Here is a 19,834-nt window from a genome sequence, read left to right as displayed (position 1 = left end):
CCCAGATCTGAAAGCTCCCAGAGACAGACCACTGCAACCCTCGATACCGTGTGTTCTGTTCTCCAACATGTGTTGAATAAATTCACTCCAAGGAAATAACAAGACGCTAGTGCCCAAAATTGAAACAAGATACCCAGGAAACGGCACGACGATCAAGGTTTGTACAATGAATGTTGTGTAATTGTCGTGGTATGTTCCAGAGATAGAAACTGAGAAACCACTTTTGTCATAACAAAAAGAAGAGATCACAAAACGCGAGGGAATTGGGGCGGGGGGTTTAATGTCCGTGTCGGAGTCCGTTCATGCCAGTTGGGCTGGAAGCTGCCATGCTACCCCCGCCAAACATGCTGGTGAGGCTGTCAAGGTTGCTCATGCCCATACCGAGGTCGTGGCCAAGCTCTGGAGGCTCCATGTTGAAAGGCATAAACCACGCCGAGGATGCCTCCTGCCCGAATCCCGCCATGGTCTCGATATTTTGGCGAGCGGCCGCAGCCCCGGCCAGGCCGCCGTTGAGGTTGAGTCGTCCGGGAATGCGGCGCCGAGCAGGGTGGCCCTCGGGGAGACCACGGGCTTGACGCGCGAACCGTTCCCAGTCAACACCATCCAATAGCGGCCCACCATTGGTCAGACCGGGGTCCATTGAATACGCGCCGAATACCATTTGGCGGTCGAGAGGCTGGATCATGCTATTAACTGCCTGCTGAGAGAGGCCCATGGAAAGCAGGTCCGGAGCATAAAATGACGCCGGATTATGGGGTCCGTGATGACCATATCCGCCAACAACCGGGCTCACGGGAGAGAGTGCGTGGAACGATGAGGCTGCCTGAGAATGGGGGATTGAAAGCGGGTTGAATCCGGCCGGGCCACTGGTTTGGCCGCCCAGAGCCCCCGAGAAATTTCGCTGGTGTTGAAGGCGAGCACTGAGCGGCTCGGTAGATTGTGCGCGGCTCTGGAATTCACTCATCAGCCCATCTGTCTGCTGCTGCTGCTGTTGCTGCTCGGGTCGCTGCGCGCTAATGGAGCCCTTCTTCGCGAGCGGCTGCTTCTTCTTCAAAGCCGCTCCGCCCTTGCCGTTGGAGCCCGTTTCGGAGCTCTGCGGAGGGGACAGCGTCGTGAAGAATTCTTCGACTGTGTGCAACTCAGGCTTTTGCTCCAACACTGCTTCTTCGCCCTTGTCTCGCTTCTTGTACGAAGCGGGATCAACGAAGTCGCACTGGGAAACGCCGTGTGGATATCGGTCGAACCAGTCTCCGTACTGGAAGATGGGCGACGCGGTCGAGTTCTCGTTGGTGTTACTGCCCTGGCGAGCTGCGTCCGCGTAGGTCCTGTACTGCTCACGCAGGTTCTCCGACATCCAATGGAACATTCCCCAATATCTCTTCATCTTGGACAGGAACTTGACGTTGGTTGCCAGGTTCCTCTTCGAGGTGGCCTCCATCGCCGGATTTCCAGAAAAGATGCCCAGAATGTGGATCGTGCTGGAAGAGAAGGCACAATAACCGACAAATGGCGCAGTGACGAAGTACGACTCGGCGTCCTTGAGCAGCTCTGAGATACGGTTAGCGGCAGCGAACGTCTTCGTTCCCGCGTTTGTGACAAAAGCCTTTGGTACTTCAGCTTTGCCAGTCGCCGGCGGGGACGCAACCGCGACACGATTCATGAAGAGAATGTTTTGCTGGATAGCAATGTGCAGGAAGAGGAACTGGTTGGCCATGTTCTCGGTGCTGTGGAGCTGGAGGTTGTCGGCAGAATACTTGAGAGACTCGGGTAGAATCTCGATCATATCATCAGCTTGCTTCGTGAGTTTAGCATATTCGGACTCGGAGTTCCAGAATGGATGGGGATCCTGCTCCTTGCCTCCTTGGTTCAGGTAATTGATGATCCTTCCCCACAAGGCAATCGCGCGGACCATGTATGCGGCCACACCCATGTTCTTCTTCGGGTCTCCGAGGTTATCCTCCTCTCCGCCGAGCGGATGCACCACCTTACCGTTGAGAGTCTCGGTCGACGCGGGCATGTCGAGCTGGAAGTACTGCTCCTTAACGGGCAGTGGGATCTTGAGCGTCTCCTCCCTGACAAACATGGGCCGGTCGGTGCCAGACGAGTTCAAGCGATCCATGAGGAAGCATGCCCACATTGTCCGGCGGCGGATCTCACGATCTACAAAGCTGAGTTCGGACTGGCCGTTGAATCTCAGCGGATCATGCTCGAGGTCTTTGTGTAGCTGGAGTGCAAAGGCCATCCGAATTGCCTGGCCACCAAGTGCCCAGCTGCGACCTCCGTGACATGTACCGAACTCATGAAGACCAAGAATCATGAGACAGGTGAGGATGGTGATGTTTGGCCATTCGTAGCGCTCGACGCAGATATCTCGAGCCCGGGCGGCCCACTCTTCGCCCCTAAGGAAATTCGGTGTCGAACCAAGTTTTGGGTGGGTTGAAAAGCGCGCCGAAATAGCGCATACGGAAAGGACAAGGACAGGCGGGAGAGTACCAGCTCTATTGGGGGGAGACGGGAGTTAGTTTATCCCATGGCGACTAGAAGGCCTCCCAACTCGGATCTGCGACATACCTTAGCTTTCTCATATAACTCGGTTTATGGAGGATATGATAGGCCTGACCATAGATGTTTTCGAAGAATACCTCAGCTAGATGCTCTTGAATGTCCTTGGGTGGAAGCGCCTCGATGCCTTCGACGTAAAGCTTATTCTCTTCGTTCTCTTGCATTTGCAAAGGTGCAGGCTTCGTGGAGCCATCCGTTTTAGCCTTACCCGTCGTCCTGGACCACTTATCGAGGTCATGGCCAAACGCTTCCTCCGCTCCTCGCTTCTTGGATGGGTTTTTAGAAGTCGGCAAGGATCCGGGGATTGCAGGTTTCACGACGGCTCGGGTAACGGAAGAGGCAACCGACTCCTGCTCGGGTTTGGGGACGATACGGATGATCCTCTCCTCCATACGCTTTAACCGCTTGTCGAGCATCGCCATGTAATCGGTCCTAGGCGCGGCCTTGCGGGTAGTAACTTTGTAAACGCAAGGTATTCTAGAGCGAAGGCAGTGCTTGCAGGCAGGCTTCTCCCCTGAACAGCGAATCTTCTTCCGTCGGCAAGCTATACAGGCAAGCGGTAATCTCTTGCGCTCCTTGCCAGCCTTCGTCTTCAACTCACTCCAAGGGGGAGCCGTATCACCCTTGTCCTCCTTAGACCTGTGTCCGGCCTCAGCGGGTTCTGATCGCTCCGACCTTCCGGTCACCGACAACCCGAACTCGTCAGCCACAGATTCCTCGAGAGAGTTAGCACCAGGAGAATTGCGGTCCTGCATATTTTCGTCCTCATCATCTTCAACATTGATGACACTAGACCGCCTGACGACAGACTCGGCGGGGGCAAGGGCAAAGGATGTAGTCGCGACAGCAAGGTCGGCGTCATTATCGGCGCCCTTGGTGCGCTGAGGAGAGAACTGCTCAGAACCGCGGCGGTCAAAGTTCGGCGAGTCCAGGTTTACCATGACTGAAGAGTCTTGAAGGTCGTGGTAGGAGAAGGAAAAGTCGCCGAACGGGGGAGCATCGATCATATTATGAGTAGGAGAGGTTGTATTCAAGGGATCGTCGGTGGTGTCAAGTGAGAAGGGGTCATCGGAGATGCCATTCGCGGCGGAGGGGGAAAGGAGGGAATTGGAGGCATCATTGATGCTGTGGAGACGGGACTCGAGCCCTGGGCGGTTCCGAGAAGACTTCATACCGCGTTCGAGTTGACCAACAGTTGATATGTCGAATACTGATTCCGCTTACAGCGGCGAGTACGTCGCCCTGACCGAGTGGGATTCACGGTCAGTAGCGAACACTTTACCAGAGATATGTTGCTGACGGTTGGGTTGGGTTGGCCGAAAATGTTGGAGAAGTTTTGGTGCTTCGAAATATGCAGGTAGTGTATGGACGGAGGCCAGGTTAAAGAGTGAACAGTGCTGACGAAATGAGTCGGAAAGGGGTTGGGTTGGTAAGAGTCCCCGCGCTTTAGTGGAGTTGGTTTCGATGCCGAGGTGGAGACTGTGGGGACAGGCCTAAGTAGTTGAAGCCGTCGTCGCTCAGTGAAGCTGATGGCCGAGCAGCGATCACGGACTCGAAGCAACCATGACAGTCGAGGCCCAAAGCCGGCCTCGGTTCGGATTTCGTGGGAATACCGGACGGGAGAGTTTCTCAGCTTTTGTTCTAAACGGCATATATCGGTGATGTTTGTCGAAGGATAATAAAAAAAAAACAAGAAACAAAGTTGCGACTGTTTGGCGATGTGAAGGGAGGGAATTAGATCAAAGAAAAGGAGAGGTTAGAATCCCAGGATGTCAGAACAGAGAAATTACGCAGGCGATGGTGGGATATGGGGACCCCAGGAAAGTGCGGATGAAAAAGAGGGCCAGACTTGTAGTGTACAAGTACCTTCCATGCCCTGGGGTTGTACTTCGTATGTTGAATTGTTGATGTAACAACCAAAGTACCTAAAAGTTGTGGAGCAGTACCCCATGAATAAGTCGAGGACGCTGTGCACGATGTGCTCCCACGTATTATGCGCAAACTTCATGAATACAGGGAGCCCTTCATCGGAGCGGGTACACAGCGCCCCACATTCAAATACTGCGTCAGTACAAAGTACCATCTTGACACCCCCGCAGGTAGAATATGACCCAGTCCGATTGGTAGCTGTACACCCGGCGTACCGACGGCGTCGGAAGCAAGTACGTTACAGTGGATGTGATTGGAGGATGCCAAGGTCCATGAGTGGAAAGTCTGTGTGGGGAGCACGAGCGGGGGTAGACGTAGTGGAGCCCATGGGTCTGTGCGGTTCGCTCAACTCCTTCACATCCAAGATGAGAAATGATGGGAAGAACAGTGAACAAGAGGCAAAATGGTGTCCAGTGGCATAGGAAACGAACGCAGAGGCGGAAACCGGAGAGTGTGGGACGCATCGGCGATAAATGCCTCTCTTTCTGTTTCCAGACATCTTGCGAAGTGCAAGTTAGTTCCCAGGAAGCGCTGAGAGCTCAATCTACGATTGGCCTAGGCGCAGGCAGCCAACAAGCACGGAAAGACCACATCAGATACGGGACAGATTATGGTCCTCGAGGCTACTCAATCAGAAGTAGGGAGGTCCGATATCAGAGAATGATTTCCAGGCTGGAGTTGATGGGTGCATGGCAACCTAGTGCCTATATAATCTAGTATGTACGTAGGGGTAGTCTATCTACTGCCCAGCACCTTTTGAAGCCACCTATTCAGCGAGGTTCCGAGCAATAACCCAAATTCATCCGCCGGGAGGTTGTTGTCAAAGAAACCCAGGAGGCTTCGTGCAAATAACACAGACTCGAGGGAATAATTCGCCAGTTCACCATTAGACAAACATAACTACTTTGTACTTGTACCTCGGTACTCCAGGAGAACAAGATGAAAGTCGACGGAGTGTTTGCGGGGGTGGGGTAACTGAACGGTGGGTGTGGATCCAATGGAGCAGGGAAAGGCGAAGTGAAAGAGCACGTCGAAGTCAATTTGTATTGGCATCAATTTTTTCCCATTCATCACACCGCATTGGCTGGGTGCCGCAAGTGATGACGAGGAGAGGCAAATAGACTCAATCTTACAGGTCGACGATAGCCTCGGCCATTGAGGCTAGTCTAACACTGAGGTGGTGACTTACTCCACAATCGTGGTGGATGGATCGGATAGCGTCCCCATGGATCTGACCCATTTGTCTTGTGCCTCTTTTTCTTGTTGGGTCTCTGACTCGGGGGATCTTGGCAGGTTGCAATCGCTCCTGGTAGCTGGGGTACAAGGCATGAGGAGTCAGGACAGTGGGCTTTGACTGCTTGTGGGCCAATACAGTTACATCCAGCAATGCTATGGTGGGTGGGCTGCACGCTTTTTCCTTCCCGCCAGAGTACGGAGTACGAGGTACGAACCCTGGGCTGCTTCGTTAGTCCTCGAAACCAGATGGACGTTGCCACTTGTGGTTGGTTAACATGAAGTAGCAACCCTCTAGATCAAACACTTTCCATTACCCAGGCCAGTGGAAGGCTTCAATATATCGTGCTAGTGTTCCTGCTCCGCGGCATGATACAGCGGCACGGGTTGACCGCATGTGTACTTCGTAGTTTATATCAGGACCTACTACTTCAGTATTATGGTATTGTGTTGCTGTTTCATTTTCGCCTATAATCTACACTACTGATTGTCCTCAAGCTATTTTAGAGGTGGGACTTGTGGACTCCACGCTCCCTCCCCAGACAAAGTCCCAGCGATAAGCCAGTGGAGAGAACACGCAGCACAGAAACCATTAATAATCAAATGTCAACCATTCTACTACAAAACATTCATTCTCGATCATTTGAGCTTTTTATAGAAGTTGTTTGCTGGAGAGCATGAGAATGACCATTCCATTCTGCTATGGTAAGTAAGAGATATCAATCATGTACTTCATACTCATCCTGGACTCACATGACTGGAGGCAAGTGGAAACTGAGTTCCAGTGCTTGGAAATACACTATTGTCTACGAAGTAACAGTGGCCCTTACAAAGTACACCCCACTACGAAGTAGCAATGGATCAATAGTGCATGTCTGGTCACCTTCAGGGTTCTGCAGAATACTTCCAAGGTTTAACCGCTTGGCATCATCAAGTCACGGCCCTACACCCCCTCCATCCCATTCCAAGTCAATTGTTCTTGCACCCTCTTCACTCTACCCGGCTTTTAATCCATATTGCCTCTCCGTTTGTCAAAGTCCATAAAGTCCAAGTGCTGATCAGCACTATATTAATCAGTTTACTATCTTTTTGCCCCTTTTGCCAAAGATCGTCCTACAAAGTTTATCTCGGAGGCTACAAGTGGTTGTCGTTGATCCCCACCTGCCAAGTAACATCTCTTCCACCAAGAATGGTGGGCACAGCGTACAAGTAGTGGAGGAAAGGGCGGGTCGGATTGAACAAGACCCAAAAATCCAACTCTTAATCTAATAAACCCAGCCAAACGGCTAGGTAAAGGTCTATTCCATTCTTGTTCTCGAAGAAATCCCCCTACCAAGTGTCGTTACTCTTGTCTGTTAAATATACGGCCGGACAATCATATTGCCACAACGACCCAGAACTTGTCTGAGGCTGCAGCGGAGATTTTCACGGACGGCCCGAATGACTGTCAGAGGGTTCAGGCTGGCAATGATTTTCAAACACCTACGAAGTGGTGACTCTGTCTTCGAGTGCGAATATTGCAATGCCGTGCCTGTCCTACGCATTCTTTTTCCTCTGCTTCTAGCCCCAGGCTCCAAGAGGAAACGTGGAGATCGAGACTAAAGACCTTTAGCGCGCAACTCGTATTCAAATTTCGAAAGTCTCCACAGCTTCATGACTTGGTTTCCACTCTGAGGAGCTAAAGGGGGCAAAATTTCCGCCTCTGTTTGGGACTTTGCCAAGGGCTGGGATCGATCAATATACCAGGCAAGCCCGGCCATGGGGTCCAGTTGTGTTTGAAGGGAGGCTCCTACTCTGTCCACTCCTTCAACCTGATCTATTGATATTACTTCGTATTATCTCAAGGTGGAAGTACTCCGTATGGGCATGGGCAGCGGACCCACCAGCTGAGGCGCATATTTCGACATCCTCGAATGCTACACTGCATGCCGCTCGATTTGTCGAGGCCAGGGGCTGTCACTGTCAGCAGGCAATCTTCCGTACCACCACCAGGCGGCAGGAAGCTCTAGGGTATTAGGGCACAGCCAGACAATAATATCGTCAATGGACCACGGGGTCGAGAATCATGGCCCGGTATTCCGAGTCAAAATTTCCGCAGACCTTCCCAGAAGGGTAGGGGATATATTGATACAAGCCAAGCCTTCAGCGTTTATCTCCCCCGGACATTTCCTGCCTGCCAAGATCATCAAAATGCAGGCGGAAACGAAGAAGAGAGGGAAGAGACGAGCAGGCGGGACGGGTGTATCGGGCTGGTGTCTGGGAGTAATTAATAACAGGAAAGTCGCCGATATCGATATTGGGTATCGGAGGTTGCATGTAACCAACAAGACAGGCGATGATTGTGTTGTTCTTCCCGTGCGAATAAGACGGAACCTAACATAGGCTATCGATCAATATCAATCACATATTTATTTCGCAGTTTATCGTTCTTCAGTTCCTCGTCCCAGCACGGAGAATCATATTCGATACGGCACGCTTCTTGCGCCGTGCAGCCTATGTCCTATCTTCTCTTCGAAAGGCATTCCGAATCCGCAATCGGTAATAAGCTCTCGATTTCAGCCACGGCCGAGTAAATTGAAAATTATTCTTCGTCACCACTCACTTCGTGTTCCTTCCTTCGCCAGGCTGTTAGAACACCTCATGCCCACTTTCGCCGAGCCTTTATCCTGAAACCCGGTATCGCGTGTGAAGAGTAATGTGTGTTGCTGAAGCGAGGACTCGGGATGTTAAAAGAGATGGCCCTTACACCGAAGCCCACGAGAACCCTATGTTACTTGCCAGGCGGTTGATCGATCTAGTATCAAAGGGGTATCAATTTCTACTTCGTATTGCATGTTATGAAACCACTGGGCAAGAGCTTGGAGCCATCTGGTGTAAGGGATCTTGCCGAGTGACAGTCATGACATGCGATGTATGTAGACTCGAAACATATCCCAATGATAATCAATCCGACACGACATACATACTACGTCAGGCTACACAGCACCTACTTCGTAGTGATCCATCCCACTGGACTCGAGACAATTCGTCACGCCCCCAATGACACGAAGGACGAATGAAGGACTGGGATGCTCTGTGTTGACCAAGCCCAGAAGTCTCCACAATAAGATCCCTCATAATACAAGGGATGCCTGATCAACTTCAAGTGGTATTAATTCGTCGTGCGACAGAGCGCCATCTGCCTCTGCCCCAGATGAGATTATCCCTAATCTGCGAAGTACAGATGCAGATGGCGTTCTGTGGAGACGTCGCGGAGTAGCTCCGTACACTACTACATACACTCCAATTATACGATGCACCGAGGAAGGCACGGTCAATCCTGGGCCTTACGAAGTACGAGCTGGGCGAGAAGAAAGCAGCCTGGTAACAAGGACTGGTGGTACGGCATGGAAGGGCTGGATGTACTCTGTATATAGTGTACTCCGTACCGCCGCCCTGAGGGTGCGCCTTCCGAAATTTGCCCCCATCCCCCTTCCCCGGTCCCCAGTTCCTTCCAACAAATCAAAACCATGAACTACGAATACTAGAAGGAACGATTCAATGCCACGCGAGCATGTCTTCGTATGTCCAAGAGCTACAAAGCTACTGCTTACATCATATGAAGTAAGAGAGCAGAGAGCACAATGTGCCCGCTTCTAAAGTAATAATCAAGGTTCAAGCCTTGACAGTTCCGTCCTATTACTTCGGGCTTCAAATTTGAGGCCGACTCCAGATTAACGAAGAGGTCTGTACAATTGTAGGTACCCATACCTCGTCTTTCGTGCACTCCTCCGTAGTGCGAGGTAATCATCCATCATCCCAATCACCGACGGTTCCAAAGGCCTCCATCACGCTAGTCAACCACCCCTGCTGTCAACGCCATTCCCGATGCGGAAAACGCCAGACAACGCCCACAAGCACCTGCGGGCCAGTTGGCTGGTACTCCACGTGGTACAAGTCGCATTGTGGGCAAGGGTGGGCGAGGGCGAGACGAAGTGTTCGACGAGAAACCAGGATCCTTGCCACTGACACCACAGAGAGGACAAGGAGAGTGCCCCAGGATCTCCTAGTCCTGCTGACCAAACTGCTTTGGGACTGGGGCAGGCGTCAGGAAACAACAGAATGCACTCATCATGACAATGTCGGAGATATCTCGGTGTGGGAACTTGTTGAAGATTGGTTTTATGCTTATCCCCAGTTTACAGAGTCGAGGAAAGACGGGGAAAGACGCTACGTTGAAAGTTCGCGGGGATTCGTTTCGCCTCCATCCTTCTGCTTGGCACGAATGTAACGCTTCAGCTCTTCCTCCGCGTTCTCGACCTTGCTTCCCCAGTCCAGATCGATTCAGACGAGTTTCGTCGATCCAAATGACACCCCGAGTTCTTCCTGTGTGGCGTTCACGTTTGTATTGTCCCGGAAAGAGATATTGCCTCCTTCGGATATGGCACTCTCTCACAGCAAATACACTACAGCAAATACAGCGAAGAAACTCTCATCTGTCGGACTCTAAATACCAATTTACCTATGACATACAAGATCAATCTTGCTGTGTGTAATTACTCATTGGCGACCATTGCGAGTGTAGATCAATGATAAAATGGAGCACTCTATTCCATGCATCATAAACCTAACCCACTCACTAACAGCGTTTTTCGGCCGAGCCATCCAATCAGCCTGTCTGGCTTCTACGCCCTTGGTTCACCAGGCCGCCGGAACATCCGCAGGTCAGAAACTCGGTTGCCCCGAGACCCGAGTCTGCACCACTAGTCCTTCTATTCCGCATTCTCTTGGAAAACGGCCGGCTGCGGCTTCTTAGCTTCTAACGAAGTAGAGATCACCTCTTGACTTCGTGGTGATGTTGCGGGATCAATAAGTTTGTCTTTCGGGGTAGTATAACTGCAAGGGTAGTCGATCGAGTCCTTTATCGGGCTTCCTTGGGGTGGAATGAAAAAATCTAGTCCATAGTGACGGCTAAATCGCCGAGGGCAACGTTGAAAAGAGAGAGGAGACGAGACCATATGCCCAACCCATTCTCGCTCTCTGTTGCTCTGTTGTCCACTACATCACATAGTAGCAACAGGATGGTCTCAGATCGCCCAGCCCGCCTCAATCACCTTCCCTTGCCTTCTTCCTCAACCCCAGGATTGAACCAGCTGAGGCAACCAATTTTTGCCAACTTACCCCAGAAATCCACTCCGCACAAGCCTATCTCTCTGTTGCTACTTTGCCCACTGCCCCTCCCCTAAAACGTGGGGGAATAATTTGCGGATGAAGTCTCGACTTCGCATTTCCACTGCGACATTGGAGTCCAGAGATATTGGCTACTACTTCGTACTATACACTACCTCTTCTTGCCCTTTTCTCGGTCGTCACGGACATAATTCTGGTGTCCGTTCCTTTTCTCCCGTGCCTCGCAGATCGTTCACCTTTGGTCTTGAGGGTTTGAGGGGCCAGTGAACCATCCCCGGCCGGTCCTCATTCAGTGACCGGCCCGCCTTAATGCCATTAAACACACGGATATACTTGATATTCACGGTCTTTGCTGCTCCGAGGAAGTACAGCGGGAGAACTCGGGCTGGACCCTCCAATGCTACGTAGTGACGGACGCATATTCTCACTGGCGGGTGGTTTGGGAAACTCGCATCACGTAGCACGGCATCTTGCGTGCGTCTTCGAGCACGCAAGGTCTAATTTTAGGCTCTGCCGTCACAATTTGGCAAAACGTGTGCGAATCAAATGCACATTTCTTCGGTCGATAAGCGCTGGGGAGAAATCTTGATGAAGCTTCGAGCATTGTGTGGTCGAATACAGATAAGCACTGCAAGATTTTGGTTATGCGCTATGCCATCAGATTGATGTCAATCATGACGCCCGCGATATGCATCAATGACCATTCAACACCAATTCATCTGTTTCTGCGAGCGGGAAGCGGCAAGCTTGTGCCGGCTTAGCTTCTGATTGATTGAAAGCTGGATCGCTTAGTAGCAAGGAACAGGCCTTGATATCTCAGGCTTGTCAATCGATGATATCATTCACTCCTGCCGGCGATGAATGGATGCTCCCTTTTCTTCGTTGTTAGATCGACTTTGCGGCGAGACTACAGCTGCGAGCGAAAATGTCTGTGCTTTTAGGCTCCCTCTGCGTAGCTCTCGTCACGCCTTGAAATGCTAAGTCGAGACTCTCTAGAGAATGTCTCGAGTTCCTGGCTCCTTTCTTTCCTGTGGAGTGATCGTCTTGCGTCTCTAGCATTGGCCTTATCTAGGCCAGCCAAGCACATCCGAATCTCGCCTCGATATACTCCTTCCATTGTTTGATCAGTGTAGGACAGCATCGTCTTCTATCTTGGACCTTGTTATGCGACTCCTTGACGAGTCGAGATTCATCATCGTATGGCTTTGCCGGGTGAGAGCTATCGCACCGTCTGTAACTTGCCAAGCCCTGTTACGGATCTCGAATCTTCTTGAGTAACCTCCCTTTGCGGTCGAAGTAGGTTAGGACAAGAAAAACCCCGGGCGCCTTCACGCTCGTCCACGAATTGTTTTAATCTCGCGCCGAGTATATACTCTCGTCGTACGGCAGATCCCGTCCGGAGTGTCACATCACACCCGTTAGATATCCCAGCCGAGACCATCAAATACAAGAGGCTCACAATTCCGTATACAACCATAGCCAAGTCTCGAAGAGCCTCCTCCCACGACATCAGATCTGAGCCTGAGAGGTGGGGGGGAGAACATATCAAGACACGCCTGAAACCAGGGTTTCTTCCCCTTCCACCCTTCTTCCCGCCAACTACCGACGCCTGGACCAGATCTTCAGCCCATTTGACGTCGATCGCGGATCATCTGTACCACCCTGCACCTCAGATTTTCATCTGAGAAACGAAGCAAGAAATTCCCAAGGACAAAAGAGTCTTTGTTTCTTTTATGGAATAAGAGAAAATGGGAACAAAGGATGGTGGGTTGCTTGGTGTCTCGTAACCGTTTCTCATATTTGATGTAATGCTTGAACTGACCAAATCTTGCCCCTGATTATAGTTAAAGTTGGGTAAGTAATAGCTACTTAACTCAATGATGTTTTCTAAACAAGAGGTAAGGTGATAGATGGGCGTAGATGAGCCCGTTTTCTTACCCGTTTATTATGAGGTCGATGAGCTCCGACGAGCCAGCGGATACCATCTCCACCTAGGCTCCATTTGAGATGATCTCGACCACAACGAATGGACGAGGAGCCCCATCATCCACACTCATGCCTCCTTCAAAACCATTCCTCGCGTAGGGCATCCGGCAAGCTCGTAGCCTTGTGTGGTTTACATCGGATGTAGCACTGGACGTTCTGTAGCATGAATGGGTCTATAGAGGGAAGCATGGCCATGACAGTAAAAATATATTTTAATACCCAGCTCAAACATTATTTTCTCCGTTCAATAACCAGGGGTATCCAGCAAGAAGCTCAGCTTCTAACGTCTATGCAACGCAAAAACTCAATGCCGATGCCATCAAACAATATCGAAGGAGAAAAAAGAAACACACGCAACCCCCAAGACTCCCGTCCACTCCTTTCCCAAGGCCCCTATCTGATAGATCAAAAAGAAGAAGAAAAGAAAAACACCTATTCATGCAAATGACCTGTGGTCATGACATACCAACCCATTCGCACGTATACTACACAGAACCGCCACCCTGCAATATTCCCACAATGCTTCAGTCTTCCCTGTTGATATACACAGGAATGCCATAAACACACATCGCCGCCGACGTAAGATACTTGAATCGGCAAGCCCCCCTCGCCCTCGCAACAGCTTCCACAAGCGAGCACCCTTCTCCCGACTCCTCATCATCGTCATCGTCATTAGACTCCAGAGCCCTGCCCTTACCCTTCTTGTCCTCCTTAAACGTCCCCCTCTTCATTAGTCCCCACTCTTCGAGGACTTTCCCAGCAAATCGATCCGCCTCTCGATCCGTGACGTCCCACAGAGCGCCGACGACGGCCGGGCAACCTGAGAGCATATAATTCCACACGGTCCCGTGACACTCAAACTCGCCCGCTGCCTCCAGGCTCGCCGAGCTACAACCCATGAGGAGGACCGTAGCACGGCACTTCTGCATGCGTCGGATTGTCTTGCCCCTAATGTATTGAGCACCGCTGCCGTGACCGAAGTACAGCATGATGTCTGACTCGGTGAGGGCGCGCTCGAACTCGGGTTCGGTGGGGGAGCGGCTCACGATGCCGGACCAGGCCTCGCCGAGATCTTCCAGGGGCTTCTGGAATGCTGAGAGGGTGTTGCCGAGATCACCGGCAGGGTTGAGAATGTATGTTCCGGAGGTTGGCGATACGTGATGGCCTGGCCGTGAGTCGTTCTCGGCAGATGGACTCTCGGAGTCAAAGTCCATCTCAGCGGGGTTTAACGATCGTTGCTCGAGAATCAATCGCCTCAGGCAAGCCAAGGAAGGCACGCGAGAGACGGCAGCCCCTTGCATGCAGGGAAGGGATTCCCAAGGGAACCCATGAAGAGACTTATCTAGAACTAGAATCGTATGGGCATTCTCTTCAGTTTCCCCCTCGGCACTGACAGCCTGATGATACGCCGAAATCGCATCCATGGTCTCGACGACCAACGAGTCAAAGTCAATCTCATCGTAGGCATTCTGCTCGCCGTGGAACTGTAAGATATCAATCGTAAAGTACAGCAGGTCCGTAAGAGCTTCTTCGTAATCGAGGTCGTCAGGTGTCGGGTGTCCAAGTCCAATAAACAGCTCCAAGATTCGAGGGTCAAAGGTGATCTTAGGAGTCTTGGTAGAACGCTTGCCCCGAATCCGTCGCCGAGAGGGCAGATACTTATCGAGCATATTCTGGAAGGATTTTTGGAATCTCGCAAGGAGGTCTGTCCTTCTCTTGTGCTGAGAGAATACGCCCTTGAAGCCGCCGAGCCAGACCGACTCGATGTTATCGAGTAGCATCTTGAACCGGTCGTCGAGCATCTCTCGCTCCTCCCACCACGCTGCTTTGGCACCCTTGATTGTCATATCTCTTGCATCGTGAGAGTTCTTGTTCGCCAGCTTGATGAGCTCCTGCAACTCCTCAAGTCCGTGATGGAAATTGAAGACTTCAGTATCGGCATCTCTCGAATTGGCTCGCTCAAGCGGCAGGCGGAGCACAAATGGAGTATGACCTGCCTGCAGCCTCGTGATGCACAAATCCTCTCGGTTATCGCTAGGTGATATCGAGACTACCGTCCAGCTACTCGGTATAATATCGATGTAGTCTCGCTGGAACCTCGAGATATCAGTAGTAACTCCAAGGCTCGACCGGCTGGGGTCCATAGTGGGAAGTGATGCGGGCCATTCTATCTTAGCAGCGGAGCCGGTAACCTGCTGCGCCTTCCGCTCTCTTCTCCAGGTAACGTTTCTCGCAAGCTCTACTGCGCATGTCGCGTACCCAGGATGTCCAATGAGATTTGGCTTCGAAGTCGTGGCCGAGAGGAAGATGACTGTGCTCTGCAAGAGGGAAGAGATGCGATGGAGAAACCCGCCATCTCCGCGTACGACGGCCGCCGAGTTAGCTTCCAAAAGGTAATCCTGCGCTTCTTTGAGCGCATCCACGAAGTTAGTGGTCGCACGCGCCTTGGCACCCTTCCGCACAGGTGCAGGCTTAGCCGGGGTCGCTTTGTCATTGTCCGCTCGTTTGACTAGAGACACGGAGGGGAAGGAGATCGTGGAGTCCTGTACAACAGAGAACACAGGGTCATGAATCATATCATCGAGGCTCTGGCCGACAAGGCAGGCCGCCCGAATCATTTGCTCACGGGAGACATCTTCTAGGCCCCTGAGGCGCCCCTTAATCCCTTCAAGCACCGCTACAGCGGAGGCCCAATCCTTTTGATGTATGTATCCAAGAGCTCTATAGAGCAGGATCGATGCCTTCTTGAGGGAGATGTGGGCATCGTCCTCAACTGGCGCCGGCTTCGATGCGGTAGCAGCTTTGCCCCTTGCTGGCGCTCTCTTCGTCGCAGTTGTCGTCTTCGCCATCGTCTTCTTCACTGTTGGAGCCCTGGCTCGCGTGCCCCGCGTTGTTCTCGTCTTGTTCGCGGTGAGGCTAAGCTTCTCCATCTCGTTTGCGATCTCATCGTCGAGCTGAGGTTTGATCGTTGCACCGGCATGGTGGACATTGGATTCCGCAAACTGGAGCATTTCTTCCTCAGATTCGGAGTCGCCAATCATGCGGTACAACTCGCTGAGGTGACAAGCTAATGTCACGGATTGGGATATATGGGGGTTCTCCGTGATGAAAGCACGGGCATTAGCCACATAGTCGAGACCCTTCTCCGGCTTTCCTCCCTTAATCCAGACGGAGCCACTCCACATCGCAGATTGGGCAATATAGAATGCGGACCCAGAGCTCTCAGCAACCTTGTAGGCTTGTTCAGCATAGTACAAAGTGTCCTGGAACATGCCCATGTGTGCGTAGAGGGACGAGAGTCGGTGGAGCGCCCGGATTAAGGGTGAAGCAAGCGCCCAGAAGTCGGAGCCCTGCACGACACGAGAAAGCGTGGCGGTTTCAAGGCTGCCTACTCCAGGACCTAGGCTATCCCCGAGCGCGCTATGGTTGGCGTCCGATCCCATCATAGTCTTGTCCTTCTTCTCGTACTTGGTCCAGTCGTGGAACATAATCTTCACGCTATCCTTGGCATAAGTGAGAGCTGATTGAGTCTCTCCTTTCTCCAGGGCGACGATCGAGTAGAGGAGGTTGGCCATAGCCATCAACGACGACCCCCGGGACCTAGATGTTTGGTTCGTAACAAGAGAGGTGAATGCCTGCTTGGCTTCGGCTAGGCGAAGTTCTCTGCTTAAAGGTTAGCGTATCATTTTGGGAAAAGAAAGAAAATACACGTCGTGACAGGGTTTAAACATACGCCTGATCGAAGCTTCCAGTAGTAATGCAGTAGTCCGCAACTGAAAGATGGAAATCAGCCAGGGTTGCTCCAGATAGCTTGTCTGTCTGTTCGGCGATCTCTTTCGTTGACTCGATGATTGCCTCCGCCTTGTCGGTGTACCCAAGGCTCGCGTATTGTGTAGCCAACAGGCTGTAGTTTGAGACTACGTCGTCTAGGAAAGACTCCTCTAGTTTCTTCGCCAAGTCGGCCAGTAGCTCTAAGAGAGCAACTACTAATGTGCCCTCTCCCTTCATGCTGGCAAGATCGGCTACGGCCTTGAGATGGGTTGTGAGAGTGGCAACATCGTCGATACGGCTGAGGACATCCTCCTTTGACTTTGAACTGTCAACTACGCCGCGCCAGTGGGAGATGGCGGCCTGAAGATTGGCATTATTCGGGGTCCAGTGCGTGAGAGAAGTTACGGATGATAGATAAGCAGTGAGGTGGGGGAGGTACCGAGTTAAACCACCATCCTCACCAAGGGATTTGGAGGATGCGGCTCTGACTGCGGCGTCAATGTGGCTTCGGATCGAGGAAGAATAATCGGAGTTGGCGATGTGCATCGAATAGAGATAAAGGAGCGTCCTCAGCCGGCGGATCGGGAACTTCTCAAGAGAGTAAATCCGTAGGAGTGAGTCCGCCGGGGGGTCGGTTAACTTGAGCAGCTCCTTGGTCTTGGTGTTCTCTCCGGATGCAATAATATGCACCAGATGCTCCAAGACTGCGGCGCGTTCGACTTCAGGCATGAAGAACGTCCAGTCGTTCCACGACTTGTCGAGCTTGGAAATCGAACAAAGTGTCCGAGAGAGCAGCTCGGTCTTCTCGTCTGTAGACCATGCGACGGATGGAGGCTGGTCGTTGAGGAGCGAGGCAACATTTGATAGCACGCCTTCCTCGACCATTGTGGTGCAGATGGACTGTAGTGACTCTCTCGCCTCTTCGATTCGCCTAAACTTCGTGCAAATGTCCGCGAAGCGCTCAAGCTTGGCTACAAACTGGGCCGCCTCCTTCTCCTTCGGACTTCGATTTCGAACAGCATCCAGAGAGCGGCGAAGAGCTCTCAATGCGGTTAGGTCGTTCGCATTCTCGGGGTTCTGTCGCATCAAAGCATATTTCATGTAATACAGGTTCGAAATTTTGACGTGATACGTGTTGCCGTTGCTTCCGTTAAGTGATCCCTTCAAGTCACCCATTCTGTCAAGCAGATCTAGGCAATCTTGCAAAACAGCATCAGGTTTGGTCCAATCTACCTTGCCGGAACTGAGTAGACTCTTGGTGACGACAAGGGCAGAGTCGAGAACCTGGCCTAGAGTACCCTGGACGGCCTGTCTCCTGGATTCGAACCGAAGAAAATCTTTGCCAGTGGCGCCGGCATCGCGAGATGGGGGCTTTCCGAGCCATCGTATCGTAAATCGGGGATACTGGATTATGAATGATTGTAGGAGTTCGGTAAGAGCGGATGAAAGTTTTGATTTTTTCTCGGAAGCACTCATCAGAAGACCGACTGCAGACCTGCGGGCTAGTGATAGGTCGACGAGTAGCTGATCCAACTCGGCGCTCTCCCCTCTCAAGGTGCCTTGCATCCCCTCGATTGTCTCCGCGAGGAGGTTTGTCACCTTTGGTTCGTCAAGTTTACATTTCAGGCACAACCCTAGAAGCTGGGCCGCAATAGAGCATCGCCTGGCGGCAGAGTCCTTCTCAGTGTCAAGGAAGCTGTATAGCTTCTCCACCCAGTTCTTCGCTTCAGCCACCCGCTTGAGGGAAATAGCGGATGTGCCTAGACTCTGATAGACTGTAGCGACTGGAGATTTTGATGTCTCAGACCAGGTGAGGCCCTGGTCTTTAATCATCTCTTGCAGGCCAAGGAACGTTTCTAGGCAGAGTTCGTAGAAATCGGGCGAGACATGTCTCAGGCGTCGGCCAAAGGCGGCAAGGTATCGGGAGAATGGAGTCAGGATTTCCTTGTCGATGTCTCCTGTACGCCTCGATATCTTCCAAAGATGCATTTTGGCTTTCAAGAAAAGGGCCTGCAGCTCGAACACACACGAAGGAGACGGATGAAGTCGCGGCTCCATGGCTTCTGCATCCTCGCGGTTTGAAGGGCTCGGTGTAAGTGAGAGAACGATACTCGCCAGAGATTCGACTTGACGCGCGACCTTTGTGATATCCTTGGGGTCATCGCGTAATGATTCGAGTAATAGGTTCAAGGGAGAGGTCTTGTTCGATTCGCGAAGGAATGGGGCCGCTGCTTCGATTTGCTCGGGCTTTTTCGAAAGCATCATAAGTCGAAGAACGTATAATTGGGTCGAGATAACTAATGCGCGTGTCGACGAAGATATGGCAGACTCCTTAAAATCCAAAAGGTCTGATAATACTCGGGCATTGCTAACTGAAGCCTCCGTTGCCGCCGCCGTCTTAGTTCCCTTCTTGGGGTTCCCAGCAAGAGCGCGCTCCTCAAGTCGCTTCTTCAGGATCCGCAACTCTCTTAACGCGTGGTCCTGGAAACCCAAAGCAAGCAGCTTCCCAACAAATGCAGATATGCCCATCTCCAGTTGCATACTCTTTTGAGATGAAGCTTCCGGGCCGTTCAACGATCTAAGGCACTGGAAAGCTACTCTCGCGCACTCAACCAAGGCAAAGCAGGCTCCATTCGCAGAACTAGTAGGGCATCTCGAAGGTTTAGACAAGGGCGGTTCTATTGTGGTGGCAGTTCGGTTTAGGGTTCGAGGCTGTAGGGGTGAAAGTGGTGTTGACAGAGATCTCCGTAGGGTTCCGCTCGGCGTCCGTCTCGGGGTCGGCCCTGGTTCCGTCCGCTTCCGAGGCGTTTGTGGTGGCGGCGAAGCCTTCGCAGCCTCGGTCAAGGCCTTGAGTGAAGCATTTATTACATGCGTCGCCAATACCTCTTTGTCCTTCGCGGACAATCCGGCGTTCTTCCCGCCGGTCTGACTCTCAATCTTGGTGGATTCGGCGGCCTTTGTCCGCGTTCTAGAAGTTGTCGGCACGCGTTTCGAGATCGGCTTCGTTGTGGTACTCGTTGTGGGTGTCAAATCTATCTCCGATATGAGAAGTTCGCGTAATATGACTGTGGTTGCCGACGTGCAAGTCGTCGCCGACGACACTGCCGTCTTCACGGCTTCGACTTTGGAGTTGATGGATGTCATTGGGTCGGCGTTATAAGTTCGTCATTAAAACATATCATCA

General features: G+C 51.9%; 2 protein-coding genes across 2 annotated transcripts; both read right to left on the bottom strand.

Moving 5' to 3' along the window:
* Positions 1–277: 277 nt before the first annotated feature.
* SAPIO_CDS5674 (Zinc finger transcription factor 1) lies at positions 278–3,734 on the bottom strand (the record flags this gene model as incomplete). Its single annotated transcript, XM_016787951.1, has 2 exons — positions 278–2,498; positions 2,572–3,734. The coding sequence occupies 2 exons, from the start codon at positions 3,732–3,734 to the stop codon at positions 278–280; spliced, it is 3,384 nt and encodes a 1,127-aa protein (XP_016642266.1).
* A 9,669-nt stretch (positions 3,735–13,403) lies between these two features.
* Positions 13,404–19,794, bottom strand: SAPIO_CDS5673 (Cell division-associated protein bimb; the record flags this gene model as incomplete). Its single annotated transcript, XM_016787950.1, has 2 exons — positions 13,404–16,542; positions 16,613–19,794. 2 exons carry the CDS (start codon positions 19,792–19,794, stop codon positions 13,404–13,406), a joined length of 6,321 nt encoding a protein of 2,106 aa, XP_016642265.1.
* Between the last annotated feature and the right edge of the window lie 40 nt (positions 19,795–19,834).

The sequence above is a fragment of the Scedosporium apiospermum genome (genome assembly GCF_000732125.1).
Source record: "Scedosporium apiospermum strain IHEM 14462 chromosome Unknown SEQ_SAPIO_0099, whole genome shotgun sequence".
Lineage (NCBI taxonomy): Eukaryota > Fungi > Ascomycota > Sordariomycetes > Microascales > Microascaceae > Scedosporium > Scedosporium apiospermum.
The sequence above is the reverse complement of the archived record's forward strand: the minus strand, read 5'-3'. Positions and strand labels throughout refer to the sequence as shown.